At 38.6% G+C, this 15990-nt stretch overlaps 1 protein-coding gene across 2 annotated transcripts; it reads right to left on the bottom strand.

Moving 5' to 3' along the window:
- Positions 1–412: 412 nt before the first annotated feature.
- On the bottom strand, positions 413–15676 carry tmem116 (transmembrane protein 116). Of its 2 annotated transcripts, none has more exons than XM_026939552.3 (11): positions 15479–15672; positions 15118–15164; positions 14968–15031; positions 14219–14347; positions 11424–11528; positions 11268–11317; positions 10965–11048; positions 9771–9906; positions 5276–5420; positions 4949–5028; positions 413–2523 (listed from the first exon to the last, which is right to left on the bottom strand). In XM_026939552.3, exons 1-11 carry the CDS (start codon positions 15542–15544, stop codon positions 2341–2343), a joined length of 1089 nt encoding a protein of 362 aa, XP_026795353.1. In that variant the 5' UTR covers positions 15545–15672; the 3' UTR covers positions 413–2340. The 2 variants fall into 2 exon arrangements, with proteins under 2 accessions (XP_026795353.1, XP_053084714.1); XM_053228739.1 differs by lacking the exon at positions 413–2523 and adding an exon at positions 3757–4306 and having other exon boundaries at positions 15479–15676.
- Positions 15677–15990: the final 314 nt, after the last annotated feature.

Here is a 15990-nt window from a genome sequence, read left to right as displayed (position 1 = left end):
CACAAAATTGCACAAATAAGTGAGCTGAAATACCTCCAAAACCACTTCCTGTTCCTTTCCGTCTGCCTTATACTGATCATGTTTTTAGACCTCTCCCATGTATATGGACATTTTATTTAATCTCCCTAGGCTGGCCTACATCACAGACATTTCCTTTGTGTTCCAGTTATGTGTTTAATATTATGAATATAAACTTTATTTCTGACTATAATTTCAACCGGATGAGGTAAGGTTCTCACCTCTTGCTTTTTGAAGTGTCTGTTAACTTCTACTGTGACAATGTTGACTGTAAAAAGTGCAGAATAATACAAAAATACATAACTAAATTGAATGAATGAAACAGAGACAAAATATATAATTACGATATTGTATTATAAAACAGTGTACAAAACACACATTACAGTACCTCGGGGTTGGGTTGTATTGTTTTATTCAAAAGTGAACTTAACGATCACTGCCTCAAGCCATTTGTTGTACAGTTCACAATAATCATGTATACATGTTGACAGAACAAGCTCTTACATGTGAATGAAACATGACATTGGGTCTAGGCAGTGCAAACATACTGAGAAAACATAGTTTTCTCCCTTTCACTCTCAAGTTATTTTAGTCCTACATTCAACCGCAAATTTCCTGTTTCAAATTCCAAAGTATAAAGTGTGTATGTACGTCATGTTTCCTTTTTTCTTAAGTCCCTATCCCTTGCCCTTCATCACACACTGCAGTCACTTATTCTCGACTCACGCTCGCCATCCAATCTGATGGAGTTTGAGAGGATCTGCCATGAAGAATGGGATAAACTGCCCAAATCTATGTGTGCAAAGCTTGCAGAGACGTATCCTAGAAGATTTGTACCTGTAATTGCTGCCAAAGGGGCTTCTACAATATATTGAATAAAGGATCTGAATACTTTTGTGAATAAGAGACTTCAGTTTTTGATTTTTAATTAATTTTCCAAAATCTCTAAAAACATTTTATGATTATGGGTGATTAATTGTAGATTGATGGGTAAAAATGTCAATTATATCCATTCAAAATCAAATCCACAACACAATAAAGTGTGCAACAAGTAAAGGGGTCTGAATACTTTCTGAATCCACTGTATTTCATATTTTTTGTGTTTATACAACAGTGCGGTTTAATTCTCGAATATGTATTCATTCGAAACCGTTATTGTTTTAGTAACAGCTCATACACAGGGACTTGATGGATGCTCAATGTATAATCACTAATGTGGTGACGTTTTTTGTTAGGATACATTTAGGTAACATTTATGGGAGGAGTCTTAAAATGACAAGCTTTTTTGTCTCATTAACTCCAAGAGAGAAAATACAGGAAAGGCTGGTAAGATAGCAACAGTTTATAACATGGAGCGAGATGTTCCATAACATTAAATGTAAAAATAAACAGTTAAAAAGCACACTGTCATTCAAGCAGATTTCTGTATAGTAACATGGCCTGTCGTGTGTTTATTACAAATGCTTTGCTTCAATATGCTAAATCTGCATCCAGATTTAGATAAAGCTGCTTTGTGTCTTTTTAAAAATGCTGTACAACTAAAACGTATAAATGTGTAAAATTCCCAGATTTTGTCACAGATGTGTTCATCTTATGTATGAACGGACACCCCTGCTTTCTGACGTACCTGTGTTTTACCTGCTTCCCCAAGGGAAAAAAAAGTGTAAATGTGCTAGGTTTTGTAGTACTTTTCATGTACTATGCTGATTATGCCAGCAGTGGACCTACCCATTCTGATGTGTTAGAGTAAACACTTACTGTAAAAGAACTTCATTTGGGTTTGGTGGATTTTGTGGCATTTGTTGTTGGGCCCTTTGGAATTTCTGAGTCTGATATAAGGCTCCTGTAAAGGTATGGTTCCCGTTGATGTGTATCTTCAAAAAGGTTACTTTCATCCTTTCCTGCCAGTTGTCAAAAAGAAGTCTTATTTTACTATTCAGTCTCTAACCTTATGTAAAGGTTGTTGCTGTCTATAAACATAGCTAAAGGCTTTGTAGAGGAATTCCCTTGGTTAGCTTTCTGGTGGCAGGTGCAGCAGCAGGACTCATAACAAAACCAATACTAGACCTCTTCCTTCTTTGAGACACTTTTCAAAACTCTCAGATAAGGTTTTTTGTCCTTATCTTTAACCATCTTGACTGGCCATCTGGCATTGTTGCCATGGCAACAGGTACATTGCTCTTCAGAGATGCAATTCACGCATGGATGTCCAGACTTTTTTCTTTTGCAAGTGTCACACAAATAACCATAACTCCCTCAGGACAAGTCATAAGGCAGTTTAGTCTAAAGGTTGGGCTATGAAGTATTTTCTTTTCTCATCCCTCAGATATGTTGCATGCCTGTGCTGGATGAGCAGAGTGTGTTGTAAGTTTGCTTCTGGGAGCGCAACAGCGGTGTTTGGGTATCAGCATCTCTCACAGTGCCTCTGCTTAGGGTGCGGAAGTGCTGTTGGGTCCAGCCATACACCAGACAGTTCAACAGACCCTGAGAGCCAGAGGTAAAGGCCTAAGAAAGAGAGGGAAGAATGATAAAGACAAAAAATTGAGAGAGGCAAAGAGACAGTGAGAAGGAGGAGAGACAGTGATGTAAGTGGTAACCAATCATATGGCAGAAGCGCAATGCAAAAAAATCATGCAGATACAGTCAAGAGCTTCAGGTAATGTTCACATCAAACATCAGAATGAAGAAAAAGTGTGATCTCTGTGACTTTAACTGTGGCATGGTTGTTGGTAGCAGATGGACTGGTTTGAGTATTTCAGTGATCTCACAACAGTCTCTAGAGTTTATACTGTTTATACGGTGTAAAAAACAAAAAACATTGAGAGAGCGACAGTTCTGTGGGTGGAAATGCCTTGTTGATAAGAAAGGTCAGAGGAAAATGACCAGATTGTTTCGAGCTGCCAGGAAGGATATAGTAACTCAAATAATCACTCTTTACAATTGTGGTGAGCAGAAAAGCATCTCAGTATGCACAAGACATTGACCTTGAGGTGGATGGGCTACAATAGCAGAAGACCACATCAGGTTCCACTCCTGTCAGCCAAGAACAAGAATCTGAGGCTGTCATGAGCACAGACTCCCCCAAACTGGATAGCTGAAGACTGGAAAAAAGACCAGGTTTGGATCCAGTTTGGGTGAGTCTGTGTCCAAGGTAGCCTCAGATTCTTGTTCTTGGCTGACAGGAGTGGAACCTGATATGGTCTTCTGCTGTTCTTGCCCATCTACCTCAAAGTTTGATGTGTTGTGCATTCTGAGATGCTTTTCTGCGCACCATGGTTGGAAAGAGTGATTATTTGAGTTACTGTAGACTTTCTGTCAGCTCAAACCAGTCTGTTCGAGATCAGCAATATCTGAAATACTCCAACCAAGCCCATCTTGCACATGAACTGAAGCTCTTGACCTGTATCTGCATGATTTTATGCACTGTGCTGGTGCCAACTTACTACAAATATCAGTAAACAAAAAAAAAAACCAGTCAAATCAATGTTTGGTACAACAAACCTTTGCCTTCTTTTTGTTTTTCCTTATAGAAACAAATCCTGTTTTTCACAGGAAAGGAAGTATATTGTTCAAATACATGTATCAGTACTAGATTATGGCGTTATCATTTTTCAATCACTAAAGCATTCTGTCTCTGCATCACTATGATCTTTATAGCTTGGCCTTCACTAGCTAGTCAGTAGTCTCAATAAGACCACATGAGCAATCATCACCTTACCAATTAAACCCCTGATTCTTTCATACTTCAAATACAGAATAATACACTATATGGCCAAAAGTATGTGTAAATCTGACCATAACCCCCCTCCAACTTTCAGCGGCTACAATAGCATCCACTTTTCTGAGAAAGCATTCTACAATATTTTGGAGTGTCTGTGGGAATTTTTTCAGTCAAAAGAGCATTTGTGAGGTCGGGCACTGATGTTGGACAAGAGGACCTGGCTACAATTGACATTCCAATTCATCCCAAAGGTGGAGTTGAGGTCAGGGCTCTGTGCAGGCCACTGGAGTTTCTCCACAGGTAGGTAGCGTTCTCCTGGCATCTGCCAACCCTAGGTCTGGCCTTCAGAGTGTCAGATAGTGAAGCGTGATTCATCATTCCAGAGAACGTGTTTCTACTGCTCCAAAGTCCAGGTGTGGAGTGCTTTATACCACTCCAGCTGAAACTTGGCATTGGGCATAGTGATCTTGGGCTTGTATGTAGCTGCTTGGCCATGGAAACCCATTTAATGACGCTTCCGATGCACAGTTCTTGTGCTGATGTTGCTTCCAGAGGCAGTTTGGAACTCTGTAGTCAGTGATACAACAGAACATAGGCGATTTTTTTTTTTATGCTCTATGCACTTCGGCACTCACCAGGCACACTGTGTGAGTTTGGTGGTCTACTGCTTCATGGCTGAGCTGTTGTTGCTCCTAGATGCGTCCACAATAATAGTACATACAGTTAATTGGGGCAGATCTAGCAAGGCTGAAGCTTCACAAACTGACTTGTAGCAAAGGTGGCGTCCTGTGACAGTGCCCTGTTTAAAGTCACTTAGCCCTTCAGTACGACTCATTCTACTGCCAATGTTTGTCTATGGAGACTGCATGGCTATGTGCTTGATTTTAGGTACATGTTAGCAGTGGGTGTAGCTTATAATATATAATGTACATTAAATAGAGTGGTTTGGCTTAGAACAAAGTCGTAAGGGAGTTTTTTCTTGCTATTATCTTCTTTGGCTTTTGACCTTACTTTCTGTTAAACTGCTTAGTGACACTGGCAGTGGTGAAAAGTGCTACATATGGTAATGATCAATAGCACACAGATGAAGTCATTGTAAACTGAGAGTAACAAGGTGGTAACAATTTAAAAAGGAATTATACAGCTGCTATAAAAATTAATAAAAGATCACTTTTATATCGGTTGTACAGCAGATTTATTTTGGCTTACCTGTAGAATGTACAGGATAACTCCCACCTTTCCTTCCACCTCCTCTGGTTTGAATAACATCATGGTGGCCAGGAAAATTGCTGTCCAAAAGAGGAAGACATCAACATGTTGCTCAAAAAATATGGTACTTTTTTGAGTTCCTCTTTTTATGCCTGGAACCCAAGAACAGCCCAAAAAAAAAAAAAAAAAGATTCCACCAAATGCAGCCCAGAGACATTTGGTTAACAGGGTTTATGATTAGGTTCATTTATGGTTAGGTACTTACCTGTAGTAATAAATAAATATAGAATTAATAATACAAGAGCTTAATTTTAAACTTGTGTTTACCTGGTCCCCAGCAGAAAAAGAATGCAGATGGGTAAAGGAACATGCGCTGTTCCAGCACACGAAGTGTGGCCCATTGACGGTCAGCAAAGAAGCCGTGAGAAGTAACACAGCGCTTGTATAAGGAGCGAGCTTTTATCATTAGCACCTAGAGCAAGAAGAAGAATAGATTCAGCATTGAGCGGTATGATTACAGATGATGATGTGTATGTATTCTAAGCTGGGTATAGCTAAATAATTTTTTAAATCACAGATGTATTTAAAAATTCAGTAGGCAGTTTGTAATATGTGTTACGCAAGTACGTGGCATGCCGCATGCAGTCTGCAAAGCATTATGCTTTTGTTGCATTTGTGCTATTAGCTATCTTAGCTTAAAATCGTATTTTCTTACTAAACGACACGAATCAAACAAATGACAAATGATACAGATTCCATTCTAGATTCAGTAGGGGTTAATCAGAATGTAATAGGACCCACTCATAACCATGGTCACACTCTTGATCTAATACAAACCTACAGATTAAATATAAAAAATATAGTCACACTTCCACTGTCTGAAGCTATCTCAGATCATTACCTTATCTCATTTAAAATGTATCTTAGTCATAAAATATGCACTTCGCCACGCTACCGCGACAAACGTACATTCACATCAGCTACTGTACATAGTTTTATCTCTCAGAGTTATCAACCTTGATTGGATCATCGTCTGACCCCACAGAACTTGATCAGGAAACTGATTGCTTCGAGTCAACTTTCGACTACACTCTAGATAATGTACCTCCATTTAAAAGGAAAATAATTAGAGTAAAAACTAGCACCCTGGTATAACGATCACACACGCACCTTAAGACAGATCACTTGAAAATTAGAATATAAATGGCATCAAACTAAATTGGTAGTATTCCAAACAGCATAGAAGCAGAGCTTCCTGAGCTATAGAAAAGCTCTTCGTGCTGCTAGATGAACATATCTTTCAACACTAATAGAAGATAATCCTAGATTCTTATTTAAGACTGTAGCAAAGTTAACTCGGAATAAAACCACCCCAGAAGCATGCACACCATTAATATGTAGTAGTGATGACTTCATGATTTTTTTTCAAAAACAAAATTGAAAATATCAGGCAATAAAAATTCAGACTATTATTTCAAAGCCAGGCAATTTGATTATTATGTAGACATGTAGACCCCTGATTTTAAAAAACCTGACCTTGACCCTGTCAGCTGTTATTGACTCCAGTCTTTCATTTTGAAGCTTACGTAGATAATACTACTAGGATAGCCTTCTTTCATTTCAGAAATATTGCCAAGATAAGAAATATAATGTCAGTACATGATGCAGAAAAACTAGTTCATTCTTTTGTTATCTCTAGGTTGGATTATTGCAATGCAGCATAATGCATAATGCAGCAATCAGAGTCCTTACTAGAACCAGACGATATGACCACATCACCCCTATCTTATTCACACTGCATCGGTTCCCAGTCAAATTTTGCATTGATTATAAAATACTACAATTGGGCTATAAGGCACTGAATGGTCTCACGCTGCAGTACGTGAGCAAACTTCTGGTCTTTTATGAACTGGTACAGCAAATGGTACAGGCCCTTTGTTGGTACCTCGAATACTGAAGGCTACATTAGGGGGCAGAACTTTCTCTTACAAAGCCCACAGTTATGGAACAGCCTTCCAATTAGTGTTCAGGTCTCAGACATAGTCTCAGTGTTTAAGTCTAAGCTGAAAACATATTTAAGTCAAGCCTTTTGTTAATAGAGTTTTCTTAGATAAAGGCGCAGATCTGGAGGGTTCACAGGCATAGAGTGTTTTGTGAACTGGGATGTCTGGATGCTGTTGCCCCCCCCATTCTCACCCATTCACTCAGGTTTGTTGATGGTGGAGTGGTTGGCTGCTTCATGTCTCAGGGCGCCTTCATATCTGTGTTACCTTATGGCTCTCCATTTTAGTTATGCTATCATAGCTAGTATTGCCTGAGTCCCTGCTTGCACTCTGCACACAATGTTTGTTGTCTTTAAACATTATGTGACAAGGGCATACCTAATAATCTGTGTTCTCTCTCTCTCTTCCTCCTCCTGTCTCTCTCTCTCTGTTGAGCTACACATGCTACTCCTGAGATACCAGTGATCCTGACCCCTACTACTCTCTGGACCTGCCTGATCCATCCTGATGCCCTACCTCCGGTTGGAGTTCTCATCACCTGAAAATCATTCGCTGCTGCTGAGGATGGCCCACATGGACAGCATAAAGATTACAATGAAATTACTGTGGATGGTACCACACAGAAACTATAAAGGTGGCTATGGATGTTCTTCCTTTGATAGCCTTAGGACTGCAATTGCTATGAAAAGTTTTGCACTCAAGTCTCCATCACAGAACAGTTGATAACTTCAGCAGCATCTTATGAGTATGAGCATCATGAGCATCAGAGTCATTTCTGAATTCACTTCAAACTAAAACTATAATGAATTCAGAAATGACTCTGATGCTCATGCTCATAAGATACTCATAAGCTCATAAGATCCTGTTACACAACTGCACTTTTTGACAACATAGTATACAGTTATTATTTATTTCAGAAATTATTTATAATTGCACTATCCAGTGAAACCCAGATGAGGATGGGTTCCCTTTTGAGTCTGGTTCCTCTCAAGGTTTCTTTCTGATGTTGTGTCAGGGAGTTTTTCCTTGTCACCGTCACCTCTGGCTTTCTTATCAGGGATAAATTTATTTATAAAAAATGGATGAATTTATAAATTTAAAAATTTATATCCAGAATGTATATATTTCTGTAAAGCTGCTTTGTAACAATGTCCATTGTTAAAAGTGCTATACAAATAAAATTGAATTTAATTAAATTAAATATAGAGGCTGGAGTAATCACAGCTTAATTAATTTAAATTAATTAACTCTCTGAGGGCTAAGAATTCCACCTTAACATTTGTTCTCTGGGAACTCCAATGCAAGTGCTTTCTCTGAGGCATTTAATTGGATTTGAAGACAGTATGCAATTGCCGGGATGGACAAAAAAGTTAGCATGAGCACTTTTATTAATCAGTTATGCTCACAGACTGCCCAATACTGATTAGCTTAAAATGCTTAATCAGCCTAATTAATTGGCCAGGCCCGGTCTACCTTTTCCTTGTACAATGTTGTTTGCGTGATAGTCGTATACTCATCATCTTAAGAATATATATAAAGTTGTCTACAAGGCACAGTTCTTAGGGGTGTGTGAACTGTATTTGCACCTCAGGATATCCCTCTGAACAAATGAACAAATCAGTAGCACCAACACTCGTGGAACACTGACACTCCTCACCAATCATTAGTACATCCAACATTAGTACATTAAGAACACAGGACAACATGGACGCCACATTGCCCAGTCTCTATCACTGTTTGGCAACCAGGAAACCATGATATAATTTGTCAAGGATCACATTTTACCTCCATTCAGGCTATCTATAGTAAGCTATGTGATTAGAGAAACGTTTTTTTTTTATTTGCCTTGCAACACACAAATGTATCCTAGCTAATGAGTAGATGCACACTTGCATTGCCTGTTTGGTCTAGGTGTCATCACCTAATAAGAGTATTCCCTCTCTCTGCGCAGGTGCCAAGTGCCTAGCGTAGGTTTGACCAGTCTCCGTGTTCTCAACTGTGATTATGGATATTCTTGGAATTATCCTGCCTGCCAGTGATGTGACCTTTACTATTTTATGGATTGCCCCAGATAAACAGCATGCTGATGTCACTCACCTGCATCCTGCTTCTACTCACTGCACATTACATTAATTGCTTTTTAATCAATTACAACAATTATGCTCACAAATTGTTGCAACTAACAAATGTCTGCTTTATATGTCTGCCTTGCCCATCAGCCTCTAAGCCCATAGGGCTTTGAACTATAGTCTTTTTTTCCCCTCAAATTTGCTGAATGAAAGTTCAATAGATTTTAAGTGAAAAATTTGTGAGCATAACTGTTGTAATTCACAGCAATTCACAATCAGATCTAGGTCACTTCTATTCACTTCTCGTTTGCAAGAATAAAATTGAGAAATCCTCAACTTTTCTTCTCTCACTGCCTGCTTCACATTACTCTCACTCAATCTTCAGTGCATATGTTTCAGCTGTCTGGACTTTATATTGAGAGTTAACAGCAACAGATTCCAAATGCACATGCCACACTTGAAATCAACTAGACTAACACACACCTGTCCATGGAACAGCTGAGCAGCAAATTACTTCTGGTCCCTTATAAAGGGGGACCAGATATAAAAAGTGCTGTAATACTCCTCAAATTAAAGTGCAAAGGCTAAGTATTATTTAATTCAAAGTCCAATATACTGTGGTAGACAGCGCAGATAACAATAAATGTATCAATGTCCAGATATTTATAGACCTGACTGTAAGTTAAACTACAAAAAAAAACATCTTCAAGAAATGTCTGAAACTTTAGCACAGATCAGAAAGCAGCTCACCACAATCCCAGTGAGAGTGAAGAAGAAGGTTATAAGGAAGATAGCGATGGTGTAGTCACTGATGATCTTACAAGCCATGAGTATCTCACTCTCCTGTGAGGTTGGGTAGAGAGCACCGGTGTGTAACAAAAGACATCTGTAAGTAAACATGAAAAATTCTATATTTAGTAAATACACTATATGGCCAAAGGTATATGGACACATGACCATCACACCCATATGTGCCCATTCCAAAACCATGGGCATTAAGACAGTTCAGTGGGGTATATTCAGGGCTTAGGCCACTCATGATCTTCCATTCCAACCTTGGCAAACCATGTCTTTATGGGCCACACTTTGTGCATAGGGGCAATGTCATGATGGAACAGGTTTGGGCCTCTTTATTTCAGTGAAGCGAAATCTTAATGCTACAGCATACAAAGATATCCTACAACAAAGTTGTGCTTACAACTTTGTGGCAACATTGGGAAGTGCCTACATATGGGTGTGATCCATATGTGTCCACATACATTTGGCCATATAGTGTAGCTTTATTTAAAATTCTAATGTTAATAAACAAAGCCTCTTGGTACTAGTTGGTATCATATAAGTCAAACTAATGGGTCGCTGTTTCTGTTGTTCTGTACTGAAGTCAAATCAGTAGGTAAAATAATAAAAACAAAACTGCAAACACAATAAAGCAACAGAAAATACACACACATAAGACAAACTAGTCTGAGCATAAACATATGTAGGCTTGTAGAATCATCCCCAAACACGTAGCTTTCATTTTATTTAATCTGAGGTTTCAGTCTGCTCATCATAGCATTTCTTCCATGCAAATTTTAACCACTCCAACCCTTCTTTTGGCAATAAAAGGCATCAATGTGGTACAAAAATAAAAATACAATAAAGATATTTGCAGAAGCCTTCTGCTTACTACTCAGCATTGCCCAAACTGTTAAAAATATCTAGAGATTTTATTGAAGCCACGCAAATAATATCAAGCTTGTATGTTTGAGGTTGAGTGCTTGACACTGGAGGAACCTGATGTCCTTTTTTTAATTTCATACACAGTTCCAGTAACCAAACTTATAGCAGTTCCTTCTGCTTTTTATGTTGTATGCTAAGTAGAAAATGACTGGGAATTATCATTGTCTAAATAAGCTTTGTTGGGGCTTTCCAGATGAATTCAACAGTTAGAAACAGACATACCTGTAGGGCTGGGTAAAGTTCACATAACAGTGCAACACATTTCCTGTTATGAACACTGGCACTGTGAGCATCATTGGCAAAACACTGGAATGAGAAAGAATATAAGATTGAACAACATAGTGCAAATACAGACATCCCATTACAATCTATGAACATAATATAGTGCAAAGTCAGTGTTAACAGGAATATATTAAATACATGTTCCAAGCTTTCTGAAAATCCTGGATGATTAAAAATAGTTGTTTAATATTAGGGGACTTATAATACTGTAGTATAGAGAATCTGGAATCATGCTCTACATACCAGGACATAACTGCTGCCAGTTTACTGCATGGGTTTGCTTGGGTTGGATGCTGAAATGAAAGAGTCATATAAGGTTTATTACACATGGGACAATCCTAAGTTTAAATTTTTTAATTAATGATCATCAGAGCTTATGATTATGACTTGATTTATTACCTGAGCTGGGATACCATTCAGTCTGCAATAATACTTCTCCTTCAATCCAGTGTAGAGCACCCACACATAGTGGAGTGTATAGAAAAAGGATGCCATGAAGAGAGTCTGTTAGGTAAGAAAGTGAAAATCACAATGGTAGTGAGAAGAAGAAAAATAACATGTCTCATATAATTATAATAATACCATTTTGCTTTACACTGATGCTGATCTAACTGTTGCCATTGAAACTGTACACTTCTGCTGGCTGAAAAGTACATCATTTAATCGCTTCATCATTTGCTACATCATTTTCCAGTGTCATTACTTTTGTTGTGACATTCATGTCAAATGACTAATTGTGACAAGGCTGAAACACATTCCAGGCAAGTGAGGAACTTCAAAAGGTGGAAATCATGGGCTTGCCCCGGAGCTTGCAACATTATGAAACTTCACCTTCCTTGGCCATGCAATGTGGTCATAAGAAAAAAAAAACAATTAAAAAAAATTAAACACTGACTGCCTTTTACATTATGCGAAACATTTACAACAGATGAATCATAAAATAAGTTAACTGGCAATGTAATCTGCCTGCCAAACCTCCTATCTCCATGATCCCAACTCAAACATTGGCAATCCACAACGTCAAACAGTTATACCTGGCATTGCTAATGTAACAGGTGCCTGTATAAATATTGTCAGGAATAATCTTTGGTTCAGCTGCCAAAATATTTGTGCACCTATACACAGTAACATAGTGATTAATTACTTTACATTGGTAGCTAAACATTTGAGGGCATACTGGGTTACAATTTACTAACTAAACTAACTGTCACTTGTGGGCACAAATGACAAGAAACCATGACGGTTATGTGGGGTTCACAGAACCACACATGCTCAGAGATGACCGTTGCTCAGAGATGACCTCACTCCACTTGAGGTCTAATAACACCACAGAGCCTAGGACCCACAACAGCAAGGAAAACTCTGCAGGTTCACCCTTACTGAAGGCTGCAAGGTCAGTGGACTTATTTGCAAAGTTGAGTGATATGACCTTGGGTAGAAATCCCGGATTCAGCCACATGGTCACTTCAGAGTCATCTGGCCATCAACACATGCAAGACAAACTTATGGCCAGTGCATGATAATTCCCCATCTGTTTTGGCTGGAGTGATTTCTAGCAAGAAGGCAGTTTTCAGAGATATCCATTACAAATTGCCATCATGAATAGGTTCATAAGGACGGGCCTTAAGGGACTCCAGCACAAGTTTCATGCAATGGTGGGCCCAGAAATTGAACAGTGGGTGGGGCTGGTAGTAGTCACACATGTTGCCACAGCTACAGCAGACCACACATTTCAGGAACTTTGCCCCTCTGTAGGCTTAATATGAACACAACAAAAGGGCTGTCACAGGCCTATCAATTCAAACATAACTTTTTTATTCAAAACCTAATTGCCTGTAGGTGTTTCCTACACCTGATTCCACCTGTTTAATTAGCTGATCTTGGCTTTTAGTAGACTCATGTGTGGCTTCTGCTTGGTTGGAATGAAAACCTGCATCCACACCAGCCCTTTCCATATAAGATTGGACACTCCTGGTCTAGAGTTTGTAGTGTGTTACCTACTGTCTGTGTGTTGCTCGCCTCATTTTCATAGTTTATGTTTAAACTCCTAGTTTCTGTATTGTTTGTTTTTCGTTTGTAATTAAACCACCTCTGAATTCCATGACAACAGGCTATATAGGCTCATGATGATAAATTGCGATGGAACATTTAACCAATGAAAGTAATAAAGAATATTTTTATTAAATCATTTCATTCACAACACAAAACTACAGCAAAAACCATCAGATTTCAACTAATAAAAGGAAATCAGACTTACTCTAATTCCTATGATTCCTATAATGTATACAGTACACATTCATAATTTTGTTTTTATTACAGCTAAAACTGACTTTGTTTTAGCATTGCACCATGCATTCTGCAACAAACTACAGTTCTGTTCTTCAGCTCAGTCCAATCTCCACTCTGACTGTTTATTGAACTAGCCTGTTACAAGGCTGCACATTGCACAGCAAAGTTTATACCGGTTGCTGAGCAATGTCAATCAATATTGCTTCTTAAAGTGACACCTCCTAGTGTGTGAGAACCAGTTTTGTGAATAATGTTAACAAGACTGTGGCGTAACTTCCATCTACAAGAGCGCTTTTTTTGGTGGGCCAGGCCTCCAAATGGATGTACACATTAGTGACATAGCTAGCCTCTGTTACTTTAAAACCAGGTTTTAAAGTAACAGACAAACACAGCTCAAATAAGCTTTTTTCTTATGTATAATTATGTTATTATTCATAAGTAATATGCATAAGTATGGTAAGGAATGTTCCTTTCCATTTTACATAAATTCTCCCTAAAACAGCTAAACAGTCCCCTGAACAGCTAAAAATCCAAGAAGCTAACTGTCATGGCTCACTGTGTGCCTTAATTCAAGCCATATGAAGCAGACTTCAGTGCAGTGCAACAGGCTGCAGCATGTGGCATTATTTTAGCCAGGAATTAAGGCCTGAAGGCACCGTCTTTCTGAGACACAAAATACAACTCCGTTCCAACATATTCTTTATATAAACAGAAAAATAGCAAAATATAAATATCTACATATGATTTTAACAAATGACCAGTAACAGTGTGTCATAAGACATTCAGTAGAAAATTCAGTCTAGTCTGGTGCAGTGTAATTAAATTTAGAAACAACATCACATAGTATGTAGCAAAAGTGCAGCTGGTGGTGATGATAAATTCCAGGTGATGCTATTTCTATTTACCTGCTCCACAGTGTGGAGGTTGTAACAGGTAGCATGGGAGTCACAGGAGTTGCTGAAGAGAAGAGCGCCACTCAACCAGCTCACAGCTAACAGCAGGTCCGTTAAACTCAAAAGAAACAGAGGTTGTACCTGTAATAGTAAGCAGAGAATCCTTTAAACCCTTATAGACTTTTCACTATTAGTGATGGATGAAAAAAATTAACGGACCAGTTTCTTCCTGGTCAGAGTGGATTCAGAGCCAGTCCCGGGAACATTGTATACGAGGACGGAATACACCCTGGATACACACCAGTCCACTGCAGGGCACCATGCGCACACATTCACATCTAGGGGCAATTTAGAGTAGCCAGTTCACCTACACGAATGTTTTTGGACAGTAGGAGCAAATCAGAGAACCTGGATGAAATTCACACAGACATGGGGAGAACATGCAAAACTCCATACTATATATAACACAAGCTCAGAATTGAACTGGGGACCCTGGAGCTGTTAAACAGTGACAATACCTGCTGTACCATCGTGCCACCCATTGCAGGTATTGTGTTGAAAATTTTTTTTTGTAGGGTTTAGTTAAAAACTTTATAAGTGTTTATAAAAAAAATATAAGTTATTACTGGTCATCTTTTGGATTAGTAAGCATCACACCTTCAGAATGATCATGTCTGAAGCATCACACCTTCAGAATAATCATATGTCAAGCAGACTTGACATATGAGTACAAGACATTGTATTTCATTTGTATATCTTACCTCAGAAGTTTTTACATGTTTTTGGAGAACAGTGTAGAAAATGATGGAGCCAGAGCCTAAAATACTGAAACCAGACAGAAAGCGTGCATAAGAAACAGAGAAATACGAATTCCAATCAGTCAATCAAACTCCATGTGACTTTTGCTTTACCTTAGAAGTGCCATTGACATTTGAATCCACCGCACTGCTGAGTACACCTCGGAGAAAAAGGAAATACATTTTTAAATTAATACAATAAGCATGTCACCTCGGAATGGCTACCTACGCACAAATCTCTGCCTCTGAGCAACATTTTTATTTTTGCTCATACTTCTTGTGTATAGAGCAAAACCCGTTTAGATAATTACAGATAATTACAAACTTCCAAAAGAGTTTTCTGCAAATAAGCAATATTAGAGCAAGAACAGCAAGCCGGTATCTCAGAGCAGGTCGCTCTTTCTGGAAGCTTTAATTATAAACACCATTCACCAGAATAAATAGACAAATCATATAACTATGATTAGCTACTTACAGATGTCCAGTCTTCAGCCGGCAGTGTGGTATTTACCTGAGAGCTGTTTGAAAGAAACATGTCCATCTCAGAAGTGTTCTAAAATAACGACTAAACCACTAAAACAGTGTACAGTAGCCTGTAAAAACCTAAACCAGCGTTATACTGGCACTTCCAGGCCATGCGCTCGACTACGCCCTCATCATCGTAAGCTCCGCCCACGCCGGTCACGAATATGTGACTCGTCATAACCCCGCCTCTTTAGGGGTGGAAAATAGAGGGATGGAAATTCCGGCTCTTTTTAATGAGTCAGAGGATTTGGCGCATCTGTAGGAACCGGCTCTTTCGGTTCATTCCCAATTCTTCCAAACCAAAGTTGGTGATATTATAACCTGTGATGGTTTGTGTTTGTCTATTTTGTATGGATTTTGGTATTAAATAAACAAACAAATACATAAATATAAACTAAATGCTGCACTGATGAATACAATGCATTCCTGTGTTAATGTAATTGTGCCTGATGTGTCTGCATG

This window comes from Pangasianodon hypophthalmus, chromosome 24 (genome assembly GCF_027358585.1).
Source record: "Pangasianodon hypophthalmus isolate fPanHyp1 chromosome 24, fPanHyp1.pri, whole genome shotgun sequence".
NCBI lineage: Eukaryota > Metazoa > Chordata > Actinopteri > Siluriformes > Pangasiidae > Pangasianodon > Pangasianodon hypophthalmus.
This window is presented reverse-complemented; position numbering and strand designations above follow the sequence as displayed.